General features: G+C 40.7%; 1 protein-coding gene across 5 annotated transcripts in view; it reads right to left on the reverse strand.

Moving 5' to 3' along the window:
• Positions 1–24,783, reverse strand: part of SORCS1 (sortilin related VPS10 domain containing receptor 1) — a 606,810-nt gene that overhangs the window by 75,953 nt on the left and 506,074 nt on the right. For all 5 annotated transcript variants that reach the window (XM_056120469.1, XM_056120468.1, XM_056120465.1 and 2 more), the window contains exons 14-17: positions 23,303–23,410; positions 21,625–21,742; positions 19,979–20,109; positions 13,817–13,930 (exon numbers count right to left, since the gene is read on the reverse strand). In XM_056120469.1, coding sequence (XP_055976444.1) covers positions 13,817–13,930; positions 19,979–20,109; positions 21,625–21,742; positions 23,303–23,410 — 471 coding nt within the window. The remainder of the gene's footprint in view (positions 1–13,816; positions 13,931–19,978; positions 20,110–21,624; positions 21,743–23,302; positions 23,411–24,783) is intronic.

A 24,783-nucleotide genomic window follows, 5' to 3' on the forward strand; every position in this document is an offset into this window, starting at 1 on the left:
TTACTCACTATACTATCTCTCTGGCCCTGATTGGTCATTTTTATCTGAGCATTTTCAACATCATCATATGTGCTGTTTTTTAAAATCCATTGTAGGTCAGGCAAGGGATGTGTTTTAGTGATAAAGTATATTCCTTGCATGCATAAACCTGAATTGATCACAAGCATGTGTGTGTGTGTGTGTGTGTGTGTGAGAGAGAGAGAGACAGAGAGAGAGAGACAGAGAAAGAGAGACAGAGAGATAGAGAGAGTGACACAGAGACAGAGACAGACAGACAGGGACAGAGAGAGAAATAAAGAGAGAAACAAAGAGAGAGAGAATATGTGGATTAAAATGAAAATAATGACACATAGAAAAGGGCAGACACAGAATGATGACATTCTGGTACAAGAAAAGGAAACAAGAAAAAATGACCTGCAATCCTAGTTGCAATTACGTCAGCCAATGAGTTCAGCCATGCCTCAGAAGCTCCCTGTGTGTTGCAGAGATAAGGATCTATGCAAACTGAAGGCAGGTTATGATTTTCAATTGCTTAGCATTGAAGTATACTTGTGACTCTGCTTTAGTAAGCAGCAATGAGGTATGGAACAACACCCCCCCCCCCGCCCCCCCCCACACACTCCCCCTCCCCCATCACAATGGCAGTTTCTGCAGGCTAGAGAGCATTCCTTTTGTTTGGGGTGTTCTGGCCAATCATTGCCCCAGGCATTCCTGAATCCTGCAGCAACTGGAGTTCTGCTTAAATCCAAAGCACAATGCCTACCCCACCAACCACTCTCGGGATTCGGCCACAAAGAACATTGTTGGTAATTTTTTTAGTGCTCATTAAAAATCATTTTGAAACCAATTTATTTCCTGGGTAAAAATGGCATCACATTACATCTACCAGACCTGTCCCTAGAATTTAGAAGAAAATTGTGCAGAAATACAGAGTTCATTTACTCAAGTAAGCACACACCTGCTTTGTGCATTACAGAATGGTTCTATTTTCATCTCAGCAGCTGTCCCTGGGTCTGAGTTACATAAATGAATAATGCATTTAATATGTTATTAAATGGGGCTGCTCCCTCTGCAATAACAAGGCAACTTATGATTATGTTGGACCTAAGCTCTGAATATTGCCGGGATGCATTTAGTTGGTAAAGCATTCTTCAATCTGCCAAAAAGAAAAGTGCTTTGTAATGGCAAGGGAGTCTTTGTACCATTACTGAAAGGGAAACATTCGGCAAATGCGCCTTTGATAGTACAGCCCACTCATCAGTAGAGAGTGTCTTATTACTCCAACAACCCCAATTCAACTACTCTCTTCTTCCGATTGAGATACACCTCTGTCACCTCTTCCTTTTTACCCCTACCTTCTTTGATTTTGCTTTAGTGCTGCTACCCAGTCTTTTTAAAAGGATGAACATAGATTTTCTTTGTAAGAAAAAAAATGGATAGAAGCGTTGAAAGGCTTTTACTATTTAATACATTTAAGGTTTTACTATTTAATACATTTGTTCTCTTTGTGACTGAATTGGTAGTAGATGCTATAACAATTCAGTGTCTGTTAAAGTGATGCTATAGTTTGGTTTGGTAGACCACTCTCCACTCTGAACTTTGGAATCACTTGGTGGAACATTTATAATATATGGACACCAAGATTCTCCTCCTGGGAATTATAAGTCCTCTGACTACTTTAAGGTGAAGCCAAGAATAAAGACCCATGCCTTGGCGGTTAATATTACTGATGCAGACTCCAAAACCTGAGTTTAAGTTTATGATCTTGCTCACAGTGTGAGTCAGGGCAATTTATACAAACTCTATTGTTTGTGTTCCTTGACTATAAGAATCATTAGAGAATATTTCAAAACTCCTTGGAAAGATTAAATGAGATGATGAATGCATAAGCGTTGAGGCAGAATCTGTTGTGATGTAAGAAGTTAATAATCACTAAAATATCAAATGTAGAAAAAAGTTAATTTTTAAACTATTTAATATTTACTTATTACACAGCAAGTTCCTTGAAAAGAGAAGCTGCACTCTTCTTGTTAAGATTTTCATAAGATCAAATCCAGTTACACTAAAATAATTCAAAACCTACTATGGCTTACTTAGAAAAAGCATATTTTATATTAAATATCTGGTCCATGGTCTGGTCTCAGCACTGTATTTCCAGCTTCAACAATTTCCATTGCCCTGTTGGATTACAGTTCTAAACATTTTAGGCTTAACATTGGTTTGCCATTTCTCTTCTGGCCTTTCTCCAAAAAAAAAGAGCTTGGATTTACTCTGTAACACCCATCACAGTGCTCCCAAAGCACTCCCATTTCCTCAGTATTCCTCTTTAACTTCTCCTTTGTTCTGTTTCACCTGTCTGTTATTCACTCTTTTCCCCTAAGCGGTGATTTGTAAAGCCAAATTCCTCAGACATCTCTGATTTGGTAAATATTGTTTTTCTCTTCCCTTATGTCCTCTGCATAGTTTACTTCAGAGCAATGTCCTTTTTTTATAGACAAAGGAAGACAGTTAATGCTATGCTTTTGTAACTTGGGAGTTGATGCCAAATAATATTTACCCCTGGGCATCTCTCATATTTACTTGACTTAAACCTCAGTTACCCTTAGGTCCTAGCACCCCCAAAGCAGGGTCCTGACGAGGGACTGGATGAATCCCGGGCAAGCTGTGAGCTACCCTGGCATCAAAATGGGCCAGGTCAAGCGTCATGATACTTAATTATAAGTTAAGAGCACGGTCATGGACAAATTCTGTCATGAAAGAGTAACAACTGGATCAGGGCCCTGCTAGGCTTGGGATAGACTAATCTAGTCTGAGCACTGTAGTCTAGGATATATAGCTAGATATCCCCAGGAAAGCCACCATACAGGCTTAATGTATCTCTTACTCTGTCCATACAAAATGACTAATATTAAGAGGTAGAATTAAGATGAATGTTTAAATGGCTATTGGACTAAGGAAGGGAGAAACACATTCTTAGACAGTATTTCACCATTGAGAGGATCTCCTGGCTGCAGGACATCTTTGTTTTATTTTAAGAGCATCCCTGGAAGGAAAGGCCTTTACATAGGTGGATCGTGCTACCTGTGTATAATCCCTACCCCCTACCCTTGGAGAGGGGGAATAACTAGTCTGGGGGAGTGGGTGGATTGAGGTGGAGGATATGGGCAATGAGTGAGATTGGAAGGAAGTGGAGGAATAATAAATGGTAACTGATCAATAACCATCCTGGCTTCTGTTTTATTCTTCTTTCACCCATCACTATCAGCCATCCAGGATGGGAAAATGGCCTAACGACCAAATGCACATGGAGAGAGAGTGTGTGTGCCCCCATTTTATTTAGTGATTACACATTGCCCAACTCGTTTTCCAACATCAGGTCTTCCTGAAGTCTAAGTTCTTCCTGTATCTGTGCTGTGTATTAAGTCTGGAGTGTTCATTGTATGTTAAGCTTTCTTTATTCTTAGAAATTCAGTTACAGAATCCGGTCTCTCTATGATGTTCTCTCTTCACTTTGGTGTCCCTCAGGTGTGCTTCTAAATGGTACAGTGCACGCTCCTCTGAATTCAAGGGAAAGCTCTCCTGTATCAATGATACTTGCCTTATTGAACAAAAAGATGAAAGAAGTCATGGGGGTAGAAAAGGAGCTAGTTCGTGGCATAGTATTTGGATAATATTTAAACTCTTTCTAGACCAAACCACCTCAAAAAAATGGAAATGCAACAAAATACATTAATTGTGCAATCTTCAGGTGTGTAAATTAAAAGAGCCATGTAATTATAGACATCTGGCACTGGAGAACCAGGAATATGGTGCATGATTTAACAACTGGGCAGATAGATACTTCAATTCATGTATGCCAAAAAAGTACTTTTGGAAAAACAGTGTGGTAATCTCCCAGAGCTGCAGATATGCTAAAAAGGAATTGCATCAGGCTTCTAGGATGTCATACCTCACTGGTAGCTATGCAAAAATTTTGGAGATTCTTCAGTAGACATGGTCCCAAAGACATCACTTATGTTTTATCAGGGATTCTCTATGTGAAGGTATGCTTAGTGTGTCAATAAGCCCATTTCAATGACAATCCTATGCAGCAGCCATATCCTCAAAATACAGAAGGTAATGAAATTCCACAGTTAACTATGGAAGCTTCCAAGTTTCTCTAAATACAATCCTTGTTAGAATTTGTTCCCAAAAATGAGTAAGGAGACCGCAAGATTAGAGAACTATTATGAGAAAGACTAGGTGGAGTTAAGAAATTTGATGTTAAGCCTTTGATGCACACAACATGATAAAAGCACAATTTATTTTATTTGAAGAGTAAAAGGGAATGAGAGTGCCTACTTGGTTGAGGCGTGACATATGACCATGGCATAAGAAGTGACCTGCTAGCAAGTATGATAATAAAGCTGAAATATATGCCCCAATAGAGTAAGGAAAAAAAACAGGAGCAGGATGCTACTCATTGACTGTCTGACTTATTTTAAGAAATGGTCCCTTCCTTTGAGCACCTTCAGTCCCAGGAATTCTAATGCTGATATAGTCTATGAAATAATATTGGTGCTGGACATATCAGGGGATGCATTGATCTCAAAAATCCTCTAGCATGATCCTTCTGTTTTTATATAAGGAAAAAGAGTTGTGGTTTAGAGTTTACCACAGTGACAGAGGAGGCAGTTCTGGGCCTCTGGACTGAGTTTGGTGACTCTTTCCAGGATGCCATACCACCTGCATAAAAACTATTGAAGGCAACATAACACCATCAACATGAACAAATGCAGTCATGACAGGAACAGAATCCCCGTATACAATGAGAGCTACTGTCTTCTCTATTGTCCATCCCTAAGCTATTCCTTTAAAAACAAAACACCCACACATCTAAGCAAGGTTGTTATGAAACATGAAATGAGCAGCCACACTTAATTATTGAAGACTTCATTGAGACATCATGGTGCTGTGGTAGAAAACTGCTGCATGAGCCTGTGTAAGGTTGAGTCTATAATGCAAGGCTCTTCTTTCTCTAGACTTTAAATATATGCAATGCTTTTAGAAGCATTTTTTTTTCCATGATACTCACTTACAAAACTGGCTGAGGTGAAATCCAAACATTAAAATCCCCAAGAAGCACCCGGAATGGGGGTCAGCTGGGAGATGATTCCATTGAGATACTGAAAATAGTGATTTCAGAGCAAAAGCAGAATAGCCAGGATCTGTTCCAGTGGCTGATGCAGGGAGGACTATGTATATAGAGATCATTTCATAAACAATTGAAACGTTGCTTGATAATATGAAGATTGATGATTTTACTGGAACTTATGTAGGCAATATTATATTTTTCTGTCGCCACTAAATATATCTATATAAATATTGACTTAATGGTGCTTTAAATTTATTTTTAAGCTTTCTTAGTAAATAGTCACACTGGGAGCTGGAGCGATAGCACAGTGGGTAGGGCGTTTGCTTTGCACAAGGCTGACCCGGGTTCGATTCCCAGCATCCCATATGAACCACTGAGCACCGCCAGGAGTAATTCCTTATTGCAGAGCCAGGAGTATCCCCTGTGCATCTCTGGGTGTAACCCAAAAAGCAAAAAAAAAAAGTACATTGGTACAATAACCGTAAGGAACAATGAGACACTGACACTGGGTCTCATTATTTTATGAAGGATTAGTGGTTTCTCTAAAGAATCTTCACTTCAAAGACTGAAATTCCTATACATTTTTTTTTCACACATCTAGAACTATCTGGAGCTTAATAGCAAGAAAAAAATAAAAAAATCTATCCCTGAAGAAGTTTATCTTGGTTTCTTAGAATAAGCCAGCTCAATGCCCACTTTATTTTATATTTACAGGATCTTTTATGGTTGGCATGAAACAAGGACTGTCTTATTTAATTTAGCAACTTAAAATATTTGCAACATGTTTCTTGGATCCAAAGCAATATAAACAAAATTTAACCACATATAAGTAGTTTATGACTGTGTATGTGCAAACGAAGTTATATGTAACTGCAAAGAAACAACGGGAAAAAGCACTGGGATTTTTTTTGGCACTAACATGCAAGAAAATTTATAAATGAATATTTATTTCATTTTAACAGAACAACACATCCACTAACAAGGCAAATGTTTTATCTTCTTTGAGGGACATAGAGGTACATGCATGTACTTTGGAATACAGTACTTTCTAATTACGTAATTTTTATGAGCCTATGCTGGTTTTTGTTGCTGTATTACAGATAAGTAAACTGGAGCTAGGTTAAATATTTCTAGATCTCAGTATTTCAGTGACTATTGACTATGAGATAAATGTCTGGACTACAGATACACGATAAGAAGAAGCTATCCCCTCATTTTTCTTTCACTCCAAAGGAACCTCAGATAGTTATTATTGGTACCAGCAATTGCAATTTGCAAATTGCCTACTACCTCCAAGATGCTATGCCTTAGGCTTCATCTACTCAAATCTTAAAATAAAATAGTATAATTGTAGAGGTCTGTAGCACTGTAGCACTGTCCTCCCATTGTTCATCAATTTTCTTGAGTGGGCTCAGTAACATCTCCATTTTGAGACTTGTTGTTACTGTGTTTGCATATTGACTATGTCAGGAGTAGGTTGACAGGCTTTGCCATGCAGGTGAGATACTCTCAATAGTTTGCCAGGCTCTCCAAGAGGAGCAGAGGAATCAAACCCGGCTTGGCTTGCCAGGCTGGCTGCACGCAAAGCAAATGCCATACCACTGTGCTATTGCTCCAGCCTAGTGTAGAGGTCATGAAACTTAAATTTCAAAGAAAAAATGGGTTTTGAAAAGAAAGCAGTGCCTGACAAAGGTATATTGAAACTCTTATTTGTTTCATTATGAAATTAATTCTTTTCATCAAAGAAAATACCCTTATTATATTTCATTTTCTCTCCATACCTGTGTAGGTTCCCCCAGTTTCCTGGTTTTTCTTGGAATGGAGGTGTCAAGGCAAAATGGGTAGAGGTTGGTAGCTTCAATATAGGGCAAAACTTGGTTCCTACGTTGCTCTATGGTTTTGATGAGGCAGGATTGAAGGGTGGGGCACTAGCTGAATTTAGCTGGTCACTTTAAATCTCAAACACAGAACAGATAGCCGGTCAAATCAGATAACAGGATGGCTGAGGTGGGAAGATTGCAGCAAATAAAAGGAGGCCCCTTTATCCCCACATCTCTCCCCAGTCTCCTTCCCTGGACCCACGCTCTCTCTTTGCACATGTGCAGGCAGACAGCAAAATTAGGTAGGGCTCCCAGGCCTGGACAAATGGCTGAGTACAGGCAGGCCCCATAGGCCTAAGAGGGGCAGAATACAGGCAGGAGTTCAGGTGACCAGAAAAGTGCAGATTCAGAGCTTAGATGACCAGGCAGGGATAGATGGTAAACACAGGAACCTCACCCATGTACATGTGGCTGTGGCCAGAGATTAGGAAAGTCAGGACAGAATGACAGGAACTGCTGGGATACAGGTGGGAGGCCCAGCAACTGGTATACAGTGCACAGCAATTTTGCCCCCACACACATGGCCAGGGCCAGGAACTAAGGTAAGCTACAATAAGACATCAGGGAACAACTGAGGTACAGTCCAAGAAAGGCCAAGGACATGATTTCAGACAAGGACGATATCTACCAAATGGAGAGTGAATTGGGGACAGAAGAGGAGTGGACCACATGGATATTGTCCATGAGACAGGGCAGCACTAGGGATAGGACAAGTGATGTCCTTCATGGGTAAAGGAGAAGCCTGGGCAATTGGGCTGGGATCCAGACCCATCTATGTAAATCATACAGTTGGCTAACTTTCAGTCTGATGCATTTTGTTTTCAAATATTTCATATAATGCTCAAAATCGCACCAGCACAGGAAAATTCACTTTCACACTGTTTGAGCATCAGAAACTTGGACTCCACTAGAACGACTACGAAAACAAGAGTTTACTGTCACCTGGTGGAATTTTGTATTCTCCAATCTAGCCAAGAACTAAAACAAAATCACACAACCATTCACTTCTACGCAGTGAACCTGATAAAATGCTGGGCATCTCCTCAAAAGAGCATTTCTGTAGGGCATAACAATAACTGATGCTAGGACTTCTTCCATCATGGTGAAGTGGAGTGAACTTGAGAACACTGCTATATATAAAGGGTAATAACCTGACTGTGGAAGCAACCATAACCATTTATAAAATAAAGCATTTGAAAAAATATAAAAGGAAAAGGATGGCGTACCTGCACACTTCCAACTAAACTTTCAGAAAGGTGATGCTGGGGCATTATCTTGTTAAGCTTGACTGACAAAGGACAATTGTCTAGGAGACCCCATCCAATTCAAGTTCAGACAGCATGTCTGCATCATGTGCTCTGCTCTGAGGGACAGAGGTGAGTTGGTAAAGCTAGGGGGGACTAAGATGTATGATGAGAGTAACTCTCAGGATGACCTTGCACTTGTGATTCCTCTACCCTTCATCCTAGCCTAAAGCTAGGTATGACTGAACCTGAGATGTCCACGGATGGTTAAAATGAAGAGACAAGGCGCCTTTGCTTCCTGAATTCTATTGGCTTCCAGGCACTGACACAAATACTTGTCCTTGAGAAAACTACCAACATCGACTTTTCCCAAGGTCAGTTCCTTTTGTTTCTTTTGTCTGGAAAGAGATTCCGCACCTTGTGCATTTGAAACGACCCATGTATCCTCTAATAAATCTAGAATTCAAGGACTCACAGACAGTGTGTAAGCAAGAAGCTAGTGTGCTACCTCATATGAAGATAAAACAGGCAATGCCTAATAGTTTGAGATAAGAATTTAGCAGATGGCTATGTGGCATTTACTTTACCAGCAAGAGAAATACCTCCAATTGCTCAAGAAAAAGACTCTAATTACCTTGTTTTGGGGTTTGTTTTTAATAACATTTTTTTTTCATGGTAAGAGGCCAGTAACTGCAGCATTGTTCACGACAGCAGAAAATAGGCAATGACCCCCATGCTGATGAAAGCATAAAATGAAACTGTCCCAGGTGCTTTAATCCCAGGAATTAGAAGTAATTATAGACAGGAGATAGCCCTGTGTATTTGAACTTGGAAAGATGTTCATGAAATAGCAAATGGACAATATATTTAGTAGGAACCCACATGTATAAATAATGTCCCAAATTACTTTTGTATTTTTTTCTCTTGGCATAATTGAAAAGAAATACTTATTTAGCAGTGTGCAAACCAAACAGATAACAGTTGTATGGGGAAAAGGGCCAGAAATGGGGTGATGCTCTAAACTGGATTTGTAAACATGGAAACATATGTGTAAATTTCTTGTGTTTTTAAATATTTTTATATGAAAAGCTAAATATTTCATAGCAGTCTGAGACTGGCAAGAATATTTAAATAATGAATCTGTGCTCATAAAATTCCACGGAATCAAAATCATCAAATGAGGGACTAGAGTGATATGAGGGAAAGCAGAGGTTTTTGTTTGCTTAAAATTTAAAATTAAATCAATTTAATTTGTATTCTTTGACAACTCCTAGGTTGGCTAAAGACATTGCAAGTAAAATTCAGTTCTATGAGGCCTTCTTGGAAGATGATTTTAGGTCCCTACTCCAGCTGAAGGTCTTTTTGCACCTAATTCAAATTATGTTGTTAAGACAATATGGCCTTGTCACTTCTGTCCGGTGACCTTAACTCACAAACCTTAGGCAAACAGTCACTGCATCCATGAGTTCTTAACTTATAGAGCAAGGTACTTATTGTGTCTACTGCTATCTGGTTTTAATCACATGTTCTCTTTACACAAGTTTGCACACTGCAATTTGCGAAGTCTTTCTTAAAAAGTCTGAACGAAATAGATGAAATAAACATATAAAGTAGCACTGTAATATGGTCCTCCCATCGTTCATCGATTTTCTTGAGTGGGAACCAGTAACGTCTCACAACAAATTGTGAGACTTGTTGTTACTGTCTTTGGCATATTGAATATGTCACAGGTAGCTTGCCAAGTTTTGCCATGTGGACGAGATACTCTTGGTAGCTTGCTGGACTCTCTTGAGAGGAGCTGAGGAATCGAACCTGGGTGGGCAGCGTGCAAGACAAACGCCCTACCCACTATGCTATCGTTCCAGTCAAGAACAGAAAATATCAGTGTAATAAGCACACAAAAGATATAGTAGGTTTGGTTCTAGACCACTGTAATTAAGCTAATAGATTAACAATGTGCATGATATGAATTTTTGCTTTCTAGTGCTTTAAAAATTATATAGTACAGTCTATACTATACTGTAGCCTAAGATGTATAATCATCGTGTCTAAAATAAAAGAAGCCACAATTGAAAAAATTATTGCTAAGACTTCGAACAAATATTAAAGCTATTGGAAAAATGGATATAAAAATGGATAAACAGATAAGATAACAACAGAAATCCACTAGGATCAGATTTTCTAATGTTATACCCAATAACAAAAATAAACATGTGGGACTGAATATCAAATTCTAGGCAGTAATATTAGTGATTCTTCAACTAATAATTACAAATTAATTGAGAGACAGTTTTGTGCCTGAACACTTACAAGATGTGACAATCACATCTTGTCAAAAATAGAACTTCAGGGGCAAAGATATAATACAGCTGGTAGAGCAACTGACTTACACATAGCAGGCAAGGGTTTTGTTCTTGGTGGTACCACATACAGTCCCATGAGCACTGCCAGGAAGGAGTGGTACCTGAGTACAGAATCAAGTGAAAGCACCAGGCACAGCTGGGTTTGGTCCAAAATTAAAGACAAACAATTCCGCAGGACAGAATATATTCTATAGTAATATTCCTGACACTTTCTTTTATGAGCTTGTATTTACTTGGATTTCACTTACTATATTTGGTAAAATTAGGTGACATTTCTTTAAGGAAAGCTTAGCAATGTTTATGTGAACATGTATGTGGTAGTAAATCAGAAATTGAGGGCTCTTGGTCTCCATTCTGTCCATTCTAGTGTTTGAGTAGCATTTGGAACAACTCAGACTCCTCTGCCCTTCATCAGCTTCCTCTCCTCAAAATCAACAAAAAAGTAATATGACTTCCCTGATTGCTTTAGTAAAAAGAAAATAATAAGTTTTTAAGTTAATTTGGGGGGTTTCTAATCTTCTTTACAATGGCATCTAAGTAAAGTAAAGTAAAGGCCCTCCCGTTGATCATCGATTTGCTCGAGCGGGCCCAGTAACGTCTCCATTGGAGACTTTGTTGTTACTGTGTCTGGCATATGAATACTCTCGGTAGCTTGCTGGGCTCTCCGAGAGGGGTGGAGGAATCGAACTCGGGCCGGCCATGTTGGCCGCGTGCAAGGCAAACGCCCTACCCGCTGTGCTATCGCTCCAGAGAGAGCCCAGCAAGCTACCGAGAGTATTCGATATGCCAGACACAGTAACAATGGCATCTATAACTAATAAAACTTATTTATATACGTTTTTAAATGCTGTTTAAATTAGAATCTAAGTAAGTAATAAAACTCCTTTCTTTGGCATTCCTTCATCATTAAAACTGGCGATTTAATCAGCCTTTTATAATATTCTACCATGATACCATTTCTAAAAGCCTTGCTCACTAATTACTATAAAATGCTACTTCTATTTTTCTCAGATTTTGTGTTAGTACTCAAGTAAATCAAGTAAATCATGGCATAGTAAATCATTTCTTTAACCCTTAATATCAGAGATAGAGATATTCAAGGTATTTATCTGTGTTTGTTCATACTTTTAAAGTAGTTAAAACTATTACTTTAAAATATATTTAAAATATTTATTTAATATATTTATACAAGACCTGGAGTGATAGCACAGTTTGTAGGGTGTCTGCCTTGCACTTGGCTGACCCAGGTTCAATTCCTCCGCCCCTCTCAGAGAGAGGCTGGCAAGCCACTGAGAGTATCTCATGTGCACAGCAAAGCCTGGCAAGCTACCTGTGAAAGAGACAATATGCCTAAAACCATAACAAGTCTCAGAATCTGTTGTGAGACGTTACTGGTGCCTGCCAGAGCAAATCGATGAACAACAGGAGGACAGTGACAGAGACAGTGATATTTATACAAATATAATAGTTTATATGTATTTATATATTTGTATAAATGTAAATATATCAAACAAATATATTTAATACATTTCAAATATATTTATATTTTAAAGTGATATTAAGGTTACATCTCTTTTCAGGTAATACAACTGAATTCGGTGATGCTTTAAAATTGTGTCAGTTTGACTTACTCCACTTTTAGGTATTTTGGTCACACATTATCCAGGATCTTTCTGCAAAGTTTGAAGTGTATGGAACGAACATTTAAATTAACAAAGTGAATAAAGCAGACTGCAGTTCATAATGTAGGTGGGCCTACTTGATCTGTTAAAAGCCTAAAGGTTCACCCTCTCCTGGGTAAGACAAATTGTTCCAGCATTCACTATATTCTAAGTGGACAGTGTGTTTCCCTGCCTCTGCAATCATACTGAAATATCAATTTTTATTGGGTTTTAAGTCAGCTGCCCTTTACACAAAACTTGTCTCTCCTTGTCTCTATTACTGGACTGAAATTAGCTCCAACTTCTGATTCATGTACAGGTCTTGGGATGTGAACTGGACCACGTTCACAATAATAGATGTCATATACAAATACCTTTCGGTGGAGAAATAAAATCATGTCTCTGGGAAATCCTAACAGCTCCTAATCATCTGCTGTTTAAATTAGAATCTAAGTAAGTTTTACCCTATTTTAAAATGTCTTAGAATGATTCCCTTCTTATAGTACTTGTTTGATATAGGGTCATCTTCATTGCCAGTGATGCTGGAGAACCTGGGGCTTGCTCCTGGCAATGTCCCAGAGGTGTGGACCTGAGAGTTTGATGCTTCTATGAATCTATGCAGTGCTGCATCAGGACAGGTGGTACTTTGGGCGACCAGGGTCATGTCCAGTGGTGTTAGAAGAACAGTGAGGACCTTAGCATTGAACTCTACTACTTATTCAATGGTATTAGATAAGCTACACAACATCAAATAAACAATAACAACAAGAACAAAATACATTACTTTAAGTTTACAAAAACAGAATGTATACCTTAAATGTATACCTTAAATAATTAGGGCTGGAGCGATAGCACAGCGGTAGGGCATTTGCCTTGCACGCAGCCAACATGGCCGACCCGAGTTTGATTCCTCCGCCCCTCTTGGAGAGCCCGGCAAGCTACCGAGAGTATCTCGCCCTCACGGCAGAGCCTGGCAAGCTCCCTGTGACATATTGGATATGCCAGACACAGTAACAACAAAAGTCTCCAATGGAGACATTACAGGGCCCGCTAGAGCAAATTGATGATCAACGGGAGGGCCTTTACTTTTTACTTTATACCTTAAATGTATCAAGACTGGATTACCATATATTTTGAAGAGTCACTGAGATTTTTTTCTGTAGGCGGTTTCCACATTCATAAAAAAGGAATGGACACATGAAATATTTATTTTGCTTCCCCATTAGGATGCAGTGAAGGTAAAATGCAGCCTCGAATAATTAAATAGTTCTGAGATCAAGTACCAAAAAGTGAATACATGTGTTCATGTTCATTTTCATTCAAGGAACTGTTTCCTTTATTTGTAAGTAGAGACTTCACACGTAATCTGCACCATTAACACAAATCTGTTCTGCATTCTTAAACTGAATATAAGGAAATAATGCACTATAATTAAGGATTCTGGTTTTTGATCCGAAGTTATTCAGTTAATATTTAGCACATGCTGGGAAACAGCAAACATTGCTCTCTCACAGTCACTACTTTGGATACTCACCCAGTGCTATTGAGGTAACTCTGTCCCAAGCTGCAGTCCTTAGACAGAGAAGATGGATTGAACCAAAATGCTGGCAGGCATTGACCATTGCTATGTCGCTCATAACCATAGTCACTATGGGGAAAAAGCCAAGAGAAATCTTTTAGGAGGTAAAAAATTACTGAGAATAAAACCATGCTAATCCACAGCCAACCTCTGCCCTAAGCAATTATTAGTCCAACCAAACGGGGAAAAAGCCATTTAGTGAATCAATTTCTTTCTAATATGGAACTGTGTTTTTGCACAAACTATCTATTAGTTACTCAGAAAAAAAAAATCCTACAGAACCCAGACGGAGAAATGCTGACTCAAAGATCAAAGCTCAATTCTCAATAATTACAACAAAACACTTTTGAGCATACAGAGGCGAGATTTGCCTTAGGAGCATATGCAGTGCTGACTGAGTTTGAACTCAGAGAAGTCAGTAATTAGAAAGGAGGTCCTGGGGAAAGCTCAGCATAAAACTTCATCAGAGAGTAGGACGGCCACATGTGGCCAGATCTTCATTACTGATGATGTCTTTGGGGTGCTCTTCCAAAAAGCACATCTGGATCTACCAGGTAGAGCTGAGCCATGCCTCTCTGTGCATGAGCCATATGCTTCAAAGTCACAGGAGAAACCACAACGTCCTTCAGGAGTCTTGTGAGTATTTCCCCAAGGAAAACTTTTGTTCTAGCCAGTTAGCATTGCCAGACGGGGCTATCTGCTTTACATCCTCTCTGTTTGCAAACAGACAACGACTTTCAGTTTCTCATTCTTGCCTCCCTGAGCCTCTGAGTTCCCTGACAACCTTGACTTCTGGAAGATGCACTTGAACACAAAGGATGACAACGAATAGCATCGCTCCATGTACAGGCACCGATCCGGTCAGCAAACAGTCTGAACTGGCACATCTGTGTGAGGGAAGTGAGGTGCTTGTAAAGGGAAATCGGGAAGGGAGATGTGGGCTCAGTGAAGGGGTCTGTCGCCAGGGAGCTGGCAGTAAGAATTCTGCACAGACCAGCTGGTTTTGGTGCTGGTTCAACACAGCATGAGTAGGGAGATTTCAGAATTGCTGCCTAGAGGATACCCAGAGCTCATTTTAAAGAGCTACATTACAAATAATGGAGAATGACAGGAAAGGTCATCTGGAAGCACATCCTGTCCCAGGGGAGAGCCAAGTCGCCAAGAGGGAACATAAGATGTAACCAGCTTTCATTATGTTAAGTGGAATTCTTGAAGTTCCAACTATTGATGGATATTTAAAAAGATCATGCGAATCTTCCTAAATATTTTCAGACATTGTGTCATTCTAAACTGTAGGGTAACAGTTTAGAATGTTAAACTAACATTATATTAGTTTAACATTGAGGCTTGTAGGGTTTTGTCCTTCCTGCATAGCCTCAGGTAGTTTAGGTTTATTGGGTTGCTCCCATCACAATGCCCAATTCCTCTGTATTTATTTGTAACTTCTTTCTTTGTGCTCTGTTGACTTGTAAATATTGTTTTTCTCTTCTTTCTAAGTCATAGTTTATTCAGAGCAATGCCTTTTTTTGTATGGACACAAGAAGACAGTATATGCTATTCCTTTGTAACATGACTCTCAGTGATATTTTCCTCCAGCGCATCTGTTCTCTCACCTAAGCCTCAGCTGCCTTTACTGCCTAGTAGCCCCAAAAGCAGGGTCCCGAGGAGGGACTGGATGGAACCAGGGCGAGCGGTAAGCTATATGCTACCCTGGCATAGAGATGGGCCTGGCCAAAGTGCCATAACGCTTAACCATAAGTTAAAAGTTTGGTCATGGACAAATGCTGTCATGATCCAAAAAGTGGTAACTAGATTCAGACCCTGCTAGGGTTAGGAATGATTAATCTGTCCTGAATGCTGTAGTCTGAGTCTGTGGCAATATGTTCCCAGGAATGCTGCCCTACAAGCCTCAATGTTATCTCTTACTGTGTCCATACAAAGATAAGATGTAGGTTGAGTTTTTAGATTAAGGAAAGGAGAAAAACACCTTAAGAGGTATTTTGCCTGAGGCAGTCAGGAAGGGCTTTAGAATATCTCTAAGGTGGTGTTTCCTTTGAACTTGGTGGGCCTTCAGGAAGGGCTTTCTTATGTTGATTTGGCTACCAGACTGGGTGCAGTGTCAGCCTAGTGTGCAAGAGAGCTGGAGACAGGGAGAGAGCTGGAGAGGATGAGAGAGAGAAGGCAGGACAGCAAGATGGACCACGGGAGAGGCTAGCAAGAGGGACAGAGGGAGAAGAATGTAGAAGAAAAATACAGGGGCAAGCACGTGGAGAGAGAGAGCCCAGATTGCAAGATGGAGTGCGGAGAGATGAGTGGGAGAGAAAGGAGGAGACTGGAATGAGGAGCAGTGGAGACTAGAATGGGAGGCTCAAGGAGACTGGGGCAGACGTGTGGGTAGAATGGAAAAAACGGCATCTGATCAATCAACCGGCTTAGCCCTCATTTTGTCCACCATCTGCCCCATTGATGTAGGCAGGTAGACAGGGAGGGCCCCCTCCCGAGGCAACGACAAAAGCCAGCCCTGCAGAAAATAGGACAACGGGAACTAAGGCTTGATAAGACCCTCACCTGGCTCCAGCAACAGACCCAAAGCTCCTCTAGGAACCAAAGGCCAGGAAAGGAATTTCAAAGAAGACCATCACCACTCCCATCCTCCCTGGTAACCTCCTTAGCAACGGGACATTTACCTGGGAAGAAGCCCCACGTGGGGGCAGGTTGGAGAAACCCTATAAAGGGCACCTTGAACAAAGGAAGGGCGCGCATTCGCTGCCCAAGCCCATGTGCTGCTTGCGCCCACGTGGCCGAGCACATGTGGTTCCCGAGCACATGTGTCGCCCGCATCTCCCCTCTTGAGATGTGTACTTTCATGCTTTCATGTCTAACTTTACTCTCTCACTCCCTCTCCCTCCCTCCATACTGAAAAATCCTCCAAATAAAATCTATTTACTTCACTGCTTGTCTACTCCTGAAATTCCTTTCTGCGAGGCGAGACAAGAACCCAGCAACCCTGGGTCCCGAGTGGCAGAGGCGGATGGGGAGAAAGTGACTTTCTTCTCCCCGCTTCACATAAGTCACCCGTGGGGCCCACCGACATTACCATGACCCAGGCCACCCAGGCTGGGTGAGGAGCCCGGGGCCCAGCCCAAATGCCGTGGACAGCTAGTGGAAGAGCCATCAGGGCCTCCCCCTGGGCGCCCATAAAGATTTTATACACTAAGAAAAATTTTACAATGTCCATTTTTATTATTCATTTCCAGTTCTCAGAATACATTTGCATTATCAGGATGTGTAGCAGATTCCAGTTACAATGAATGCAAGAACTGAGTCAAGAATGAGGATCCTGAGTGGTAGGGGAGTGAACAAATCTAACTGCCTTCCCTTCACTGTACACCATTGTCAACTTATTTATGTCACCTGTGTCTTAGCAGATCAATAGTTGAAAACCACTGTCATTTAAACAGGATGATTTTTTTTTTCATGGACCTGCAGGGAATTTCTGGTCAATGAACTGGTGGTTGAAAACCACAGCTTGGAGAAGCTTGTAATTTAGAAAGAAAGAGAATTACAATGACAACAAAACACTGGCTTATTTTAGAACCTAGCAGAAAATCTCCTCAATAGCACAGCGGGTAGGGCGTTCGCCTTACAAGCGGCCAACATGGCCGACCCGAGTTCGATTCCTCCGCCCCTCTCGGAGAGCCCGGCAAGGCTACCGAGAGTATTCGATATGCCAGACACAGTAACAACAAAGTCTCCAATGGAGATGTTACTGGGCCCGCTCGAGCAAATCGACGATCAACGGGAGGGCCTTTACCTTTGGGCTGGAGCGATAGCACAGCGGGTAGGGAGTTCACCTTACAAGCGGCCAACATGGCCGACCCGAGTTCGATTCCTCTGCCTCTCTCGGAGAGCCCGGCAAGCTACCGAGAGTATTCGATATGCCAAACACAGTAACAACAAAGTCTCCAATGGAGACGTTACTGGGCCCGTTCGAGCAAATCGACGAACAACGGGAGGGCCTTTACCTTTTACCTTTACCTTTCCAGGAGGTAAAGGTAAAAGGTAAAGACCCTCCCATTGATCGTCGATTTGCTCAAGCGGGCCCAGTAATGTTTCCATTGGAGACTTTGTTGTTACTGTGTTTGGCATATCGAATACGTCACCGGGAGCTTGCCAGGCTCTGCCATGCGGGCAAGATACTCTCGTAGAGGGGCGGAGGAATCGAACTCGGGTCGGCCATGTTGGCTGCGTGCAAGGCAAACGCCCTACCACTGTGCTATGAGAAAATTGTGTTAGCTCATCTCCTTTTCAGTTTGGTTTTATAAGAGAAAATATATTTGCCCTTTGAAAAGTGTATTTCATTTGCCAAGAAACTGGCTCTTTGGTGTGGCCAAAATATATCTCATTTGAAAAGAAAGTTGCTAAAAGTAAACTGCCAAGAGGAAAATGGTTGCTCTTTTAAAAAATCTTCTGTGAGATGAGAAGATGAAGAGAAGCATGAAGGGGTATGGTGATTTAGAACTTCCACAGACCAAGGACTGTAGTGATAGTGCAGCAGGTGGGTTTCTTGCCTTGCACGCACCCAACTCTCCCTGGGGCCTTATATGGGTCCTGGAGCACCATCAAGAATGATTCCTGAGTGCAGAGCCAGGAGTAAGCCCTGAAAACCTCCAGGTTCAGCCACTGCTTCCTCCCCCACCCCCCTCCAAAAAGACATTTTTCATTTTTCCTGTGAATGCATTTCAACGTGTTGATTTCAAAAGCTACCCCTGATGTACTCGATATGCCAAAAACAGTAACAAGTCTCACAATGGAGATGTTACTGGGCCCGCTCGAGCAAATTGATGAACAATGGGAGGACAGTGCTACAGTGCAGTGCAGATTTCAAAAGTTAGGATAGAGATTTAAAAAAAATTGTCATTTCAAAATTCTCATAAATTAAGCAGACATTTGGGAGTGCGCTACAGAAATCCTCATATACCCCATAACTATTGATGCTCTGTTGTCTTCTGGGTAAACCCAGAGAGATTCAGCATTGACTCTTGGCTTGCCTTATCTACAAGATAAGGAGGTGGGGTTGAAGGGGAAAGTGGTTAACTTTGCTGGGCCAGTGCAGTGCTATTGATTTCGAGACCACTCCCATAAGTATATAATAAGGTTTCCCCACCTCCCATGTATATGTACATCACCTCAACCATTAATATTTTGATTAACAGCTATGTGGTCTGTGATTTCAATATAATTACATTTTTGATGCCATGACTTTGGTTCTTATGCAAGGAAATTTTTAGTCCTTTAACATTGAAGGATATATCTAGCAGTCCCTTATTAAAACTAAAATTGTGTAAACAAAGAACGAGAAAGAGGGAAAGGAACAGAAAATGAATGTACCTAGCAAGGAAGAGACTACCTACTTTTCGTCATAACTCATTATTTGTCAATGCACCTGAACGGTACACATTCTCTAAGAATAAGGTAAGAACATTGTGCTACAAACTAGGTTTCTGCTTAGCAAAATGCTCGAGAAGGTTTGCTAGGGTACTCCCAGTTCTTGTAACTTCCAAGCTCTTTGTACTTTTCCAATTTATATAGACTTAATTCTAGTAAAGGAAAAGTCTGATTCAAAACTCAACTTAAGAGCTGTAGACTGAATATTATTGAGTCCTTCTTTCCACTGAATTCATAAATATCTTACAAAGCTCTCCTATGCAAAGGCCAGATGACTACTTGATATATACGTGTGGAATAGAAAGTCAGTCACCTTGCAAAAACATGTTCTAGGTACTAAGAAGTTTTTATTTTGAGCACAAGTAATAGTAATTCCTGAGAAGTCCACTTCTTTGTTTGTAAATGTTACAACCTGAAGAAAATCAGGTTGCTGAGATCTATCAAATTTTTTAAGAAAATCACTGGTCCTCTCCAAAATATTCCTTTAGGATGGAAAAAAAGGAACAGTCTCATAGATATCAACATGTCCCAAGAAGCAATTTCACAAGAATACGAAGTTTATCACTGAGCTCTGTGTAGGTTAGTATTTCAAATCCAAGTTTTAGTTCAGGCCCATGTGGATTTGACAGGTTGAATGAACAACTCTATGGAATAGCAGTGCAAGCTTACCAGTCAAAATCTGCCTCTGTGCAGACACAGGGTTCAGATTCCATAGCTCCGGCATATTTTCCTTGCATGCACTTTCGCTCCGATTTTCGCTTCTTATATATCCGTTTTGCTCCCATGATGCATGCTTCCCCCTACAGAGAGATAAGGATCTCAAACAGTCGGGAAACAGAGTAGGGACCTTCTCTGTTCTATATCAAGGCAGTTCAGGGAGATGGTCTCAAACCTTAACATAGTCCAGTCTTAGATACTGTGTGCTTTGTGCTTATAGCATTCTCTTCTCACTATTTAGAACTCTATGATAGAATGAGCCTAAAAACCTTAGAATCACTAAAGCAGTATCAAGAAACATCTTTCTTTCTTTATGGAGTCATTAAAGTTTTCTTAACAATGTGTCAGGCACAAAGTTCCATTAGGGGTAGTAGAATACAGACAAAAATAATTGCATTGCCAACAACTTTGGAATAATTAAATTCAATGCTCTTGTAATAAAAAGTATACACACTGGTCTTTTATGAGCATATGAAAAACATTACTAAGAAATATAAGACTTCATTTTGTCCTGATTTATTTTGCCTCTGCCTACACAATTTTATACCTGCACGTCAGTCTAAGGAACAGGTGAGAGTACAGCATTCAGTGTTTCTGCATGAAACAAAAGCTCTGAATATTACAATACTTGTGCATCCCAAAGGAAGACACATTAACAATGTAAATGGGTGATACTTCTATTGTGTCTTTGAATAGAGTGGGTGTTGCTAGCTGGTTTATCCCTCACTGCCAGGCTGTGTGTGTGTGTGTGTGTGTGTGTGTGTGTGTGTGTGTGTGTGTGTATGCATGAGGACTAGAGCAGAGTTTCTGTAAGTTATTACAAACTTGTTTTTTAAAACAAAAACAAAAAAACCCTCATTTGAACTGTTCCAGGACACAGCTACATGTAAATATATTACTTAGTCTAGGTCTGGACTAGATTATGTGTTACTGGCTAAACATAGTGAAAGCTGTGCCGCAAGAACCTTTACTATATCATTTGAGAAACCAAGCAAAAACTTTTCTTCTTCAGGTAATCCAGGAAGAGTAACTTTCACTGGCGCATTTTGATTGGAGTTGCACAGCTGAAGGGTCAGGACAAAGAAAAAGTTCCTATCAACAGCTATATGTTCTTATACCACAAAGACCTTGCAAGAAAGCAAGACCTACCACCTAATCCAAGGGACTCAAACCAGAGCAAAAAGTTTTCTCTGGCACTGCTCACCAAATACAATTTTGTTATTTTCTGTCTCTGTTTTCACTGCAAGATGAAATGAAGATGGTTTCCTCACTCCTGCTCCCTCCTTGCAACCATATGCAGACTCAGATAAATTATGTTTGGATCTCAGTGCTGAGTTGGTATTTCATTGGGAGTTGTAAGTCTAACAGAGCACATTTGAATTTTTATCTCATTATAGTGTTGTACAATAAAAATAGAAATTACTTCACGACAGACTATCAATGTTCAGTGTGTTCACTGCTACTGAAGACAAAGCACGTAAGAGAGCATGAGGTGAACACTTTAACTGACAGCATGTCAACTGGTCTCTAATGCAGTTTCCCCCAATCCGGTCCCCTGCCTCCCTCCCAGGAGCCAGCATCAACTCCTTCCCTCCTACCTGGCTGTGCAGCTGCCAAGGTCTGTAGTCCTCCTCAGCACAACGTCTATCAAAAATGGACTTATAGTCCACTTTTACCAGCTGCCACTCAGAGCGGTGACTGAAGTGTCCAAACACTCTACAGAGTTCATGATGACACAGAACAATCACAATAATCACAATGCCAATAGTTGAAACAACAGCTAGCATGGGCTGAGTGCTTACTGTGTGCTTAGCATAGTTCTTAGCACAATACATGAATTGTACTGTGAAATGAGCTTAGTCCTCAAAACACATTTAGATGGAGGTAACTATTATAGATTGTCCTTTATATCTGGGTCACCAGAGGCTCAAAGAATTAACTCAAAAAAAATCAAAGCCAAGTCACTAAATACTCGCAGAGTTAGAACTCAGGGTTTTTGACTTAAGAGTCTACTTCTACATAACTTTGCACATATTCATTCTCTCCCCAGGACCTCAGCAAAAATGATTAAGGAAGCAATCAGCAATGCCATATTTTATGTGTTTCAAGGTTATACTACTAGATTATCTTGCTAATGTACATGGTTCCCATCGTTTATATGATATTCTACCTTCAGAGCAATCCCAAGGATTGGTCATCAGGAGAATTTAATGATAACAATTTCCTTCACTATACATTTGACTATCCTTAGACACTCAATGAGGTATTTCAGTTAAGAATAACAGATAAAGATAAGTCAAAAAAAGACCTTTATGCCAGCTTTTTTACAAAAATGCTTGCAAAATCAAAAGTAAATAAAACAAATTTGGAAGAATTTGTTAATTGAATGAAAATATGGAAAAGCGGGTAATTATTAGACATATACTAAATATGTATTGATCTTTACTACATCAACAAATGGTGCAGGGAAGAAAAAAATAGGAGATACATGAACTATTAACTTGGATTTTAAGTTCTCATGAGTGACAGGATTGACGACTTGCAAATCTCTCTGTTTTCCATGTCCATATTTTTTTCAGGGAAAACCACAGTTTCATATTTCAAATTCAAAGCTCATGTTTGGAAACCCACAGGCAGGCAAGTCATTAATCAAGTCCTTCACAAATTAATGATCATCACTTTCCAGACAAGAAGGAGTGCAAATGCAATTTCACAAGAACAGATTGTTCTCATGGTTTTCTTAATATGCCTCACAATTGGGTTAGGGAAAGAGCCAGGGAAAAATAAAATCCTTTGTGGGATTTTCATCAAGCTCTGAGTTCTGCCTTAAAGTGAAATCCTTCTTTTATGCTTGTGACTTTCTATATATCAAGTTTGTTTATTATTAAGGCTGTAAATTTATGGCCTTTTTTTCTATAGAAATGATCCCGTCTAATTTCCCTAAGCTCATTCAAGAAAGAAATAAGCTGCACCCCTTTGCTGTAAACATTTGGTGTGGGCCTCTCAAAAACTAGCAAGAAGCCAAGAGAAATGGCTGCTTACATTATTCTTTCTCTTTAGTAAAAATGCATGAAACCACAGTTACTGGTTTTGTGTGCAGACTCATGTCTAAAAGTAGAAAAAAAAGGTACACCTAGCTAAAAATCATTTCTATGGATAAAAGCATGGAATCATAGTTTTGTATGCAGATTCAAGTCTAAACGTAGCAAAAGAGGTAGACCTAGTTAAAAATCATCGCTATGGGTTCGAGATAAGCCATCATGCTGTTCCACTTACGTCATGATGAGTGTCTCTTCCCCAGGTTCACCCAGAACCCCATCCACAAACAGTGGGATAGATGTGAAACTGTATTTGCTCCAAGATCTTCCTTCATCAAAACTCAACCTAGGGACAACAAAAGAAGAACTGATAAATCTATCACTGGATCTCAAAAGAAAAAAAAAATCCTTCTGAAAAAAGTCACTTTCATCTAGGACAAAAACATTTTAAAACTGGGGTCTTTTCGAAGTAAGCCTTCCTTAGCAATGATTATGGTTACTGATAACATAAAGAAGGGATATGGGTAGAGGGATAATGTGTTTTACCTTCAGTAATGGGAGAACTTCAGGAAATGGGAATCATAACATTCAACTGGTAGATATTTTTTCAAATGTTGATATATTTTTTATTTATTTTTCTTTTTTTGGGTCACACCCCATGATGCACAGGGGTTACTCCTGGCTCAGGCACTCAGGAATAACTCCTGGCGGTGCTCAGGGGACCATACGGGATGCTGGGAATTGAACACAGGTTGGCCGTGTGCAGGCAAACTCCCTACCCACTATGCCCTACCCACTCCAGCTCCTCAAATGTTGATATACTTTTTTAAATTAAGTTCCTTTTATTACAGAGGAATTTATGATTGGGTTTCAATCATACAATGCTCCAACACCTGTCCCTCCACCAGTGTACACTTCCCACTATGTATGTCCCCAATTTCCCTTCTGCCATCCCTTCACCATGCTCCCCTTCAATGGCAGGGACTTTCATTCTCTCTCTTTCTCTATCTCTCTCTTCTCTTCTCTTCTCTTCTCTTCTCTTCTCTTCTCTTCTCTTCTCTTCTCTTCTCTTCTCTTCTCTTCTCTTCTCTTCTCTTCTCTTCTCTCCTCTCCTCTCCTCTTCTCTTCTCTTCTCTTCTCCCCCTCCCCTCCCCTCCCCTCCCCTCCCCTCCCCTCCCCTCTCTTTCCCTCCCTTCCTCCCCTCCCCTCCCCTCCCCTCCCCTCCCCTCCCCTCCCCTCCCCTCCCCTCCTCTCCTCTCCTCTCCTCTCCTCTCCTCTCCTCTCCTCTCCTCTCCTCTCCTCTCCTCTCCTCTCCTCTCCTCTCCTCTCCTCTCCTCTCTCCTCTCTCTCTCCCCTGTCCCATCTCTCCTCTCTCCTCTCTCCTCTCTCTCTCCCCTCTCCCATCTCTCCTCTCTCCTCTCTCCTCTCTCCTCTCTCCTCTCTCCCCTCTCCTCTCTCCTCTCTCCCCTCTCCCCTCTCCTCTCTCCTCTCTCCCCTCTCCCCTCTCCTCTCTCCCCTCTCCCCTCTCCCCTCTCCCCCTCTCCTCTCCTCTCCCCTCCCCTCCTCTCCCCTCCCCTCCCCTCCCCTCCCCTCCCCTCCCCTCCCCTCCCCTCTCCTCTCCTCTCCTCTCCTCTCTTTCTCTCGGACATTATGCTTTGCAATACAGGTACTGAGAGATCATCATGCTTGTTCCTTTACCTACTTTCAGCACAGTATTTC

This window comes from Sorex fumeus, unplaced genomic scaffold, assembly GCF_029834395.1.
Source record: "Sorex fumeus unplaced genomic scaffold, SorFum_2.1 ptg000043l, whole genome shotgun sequence".
NCBI lineage: Eukaryota > Metazoa > Chordata > Mammalia > Eulipotyphla > Soricidae > Sorex > Sorex fumeus.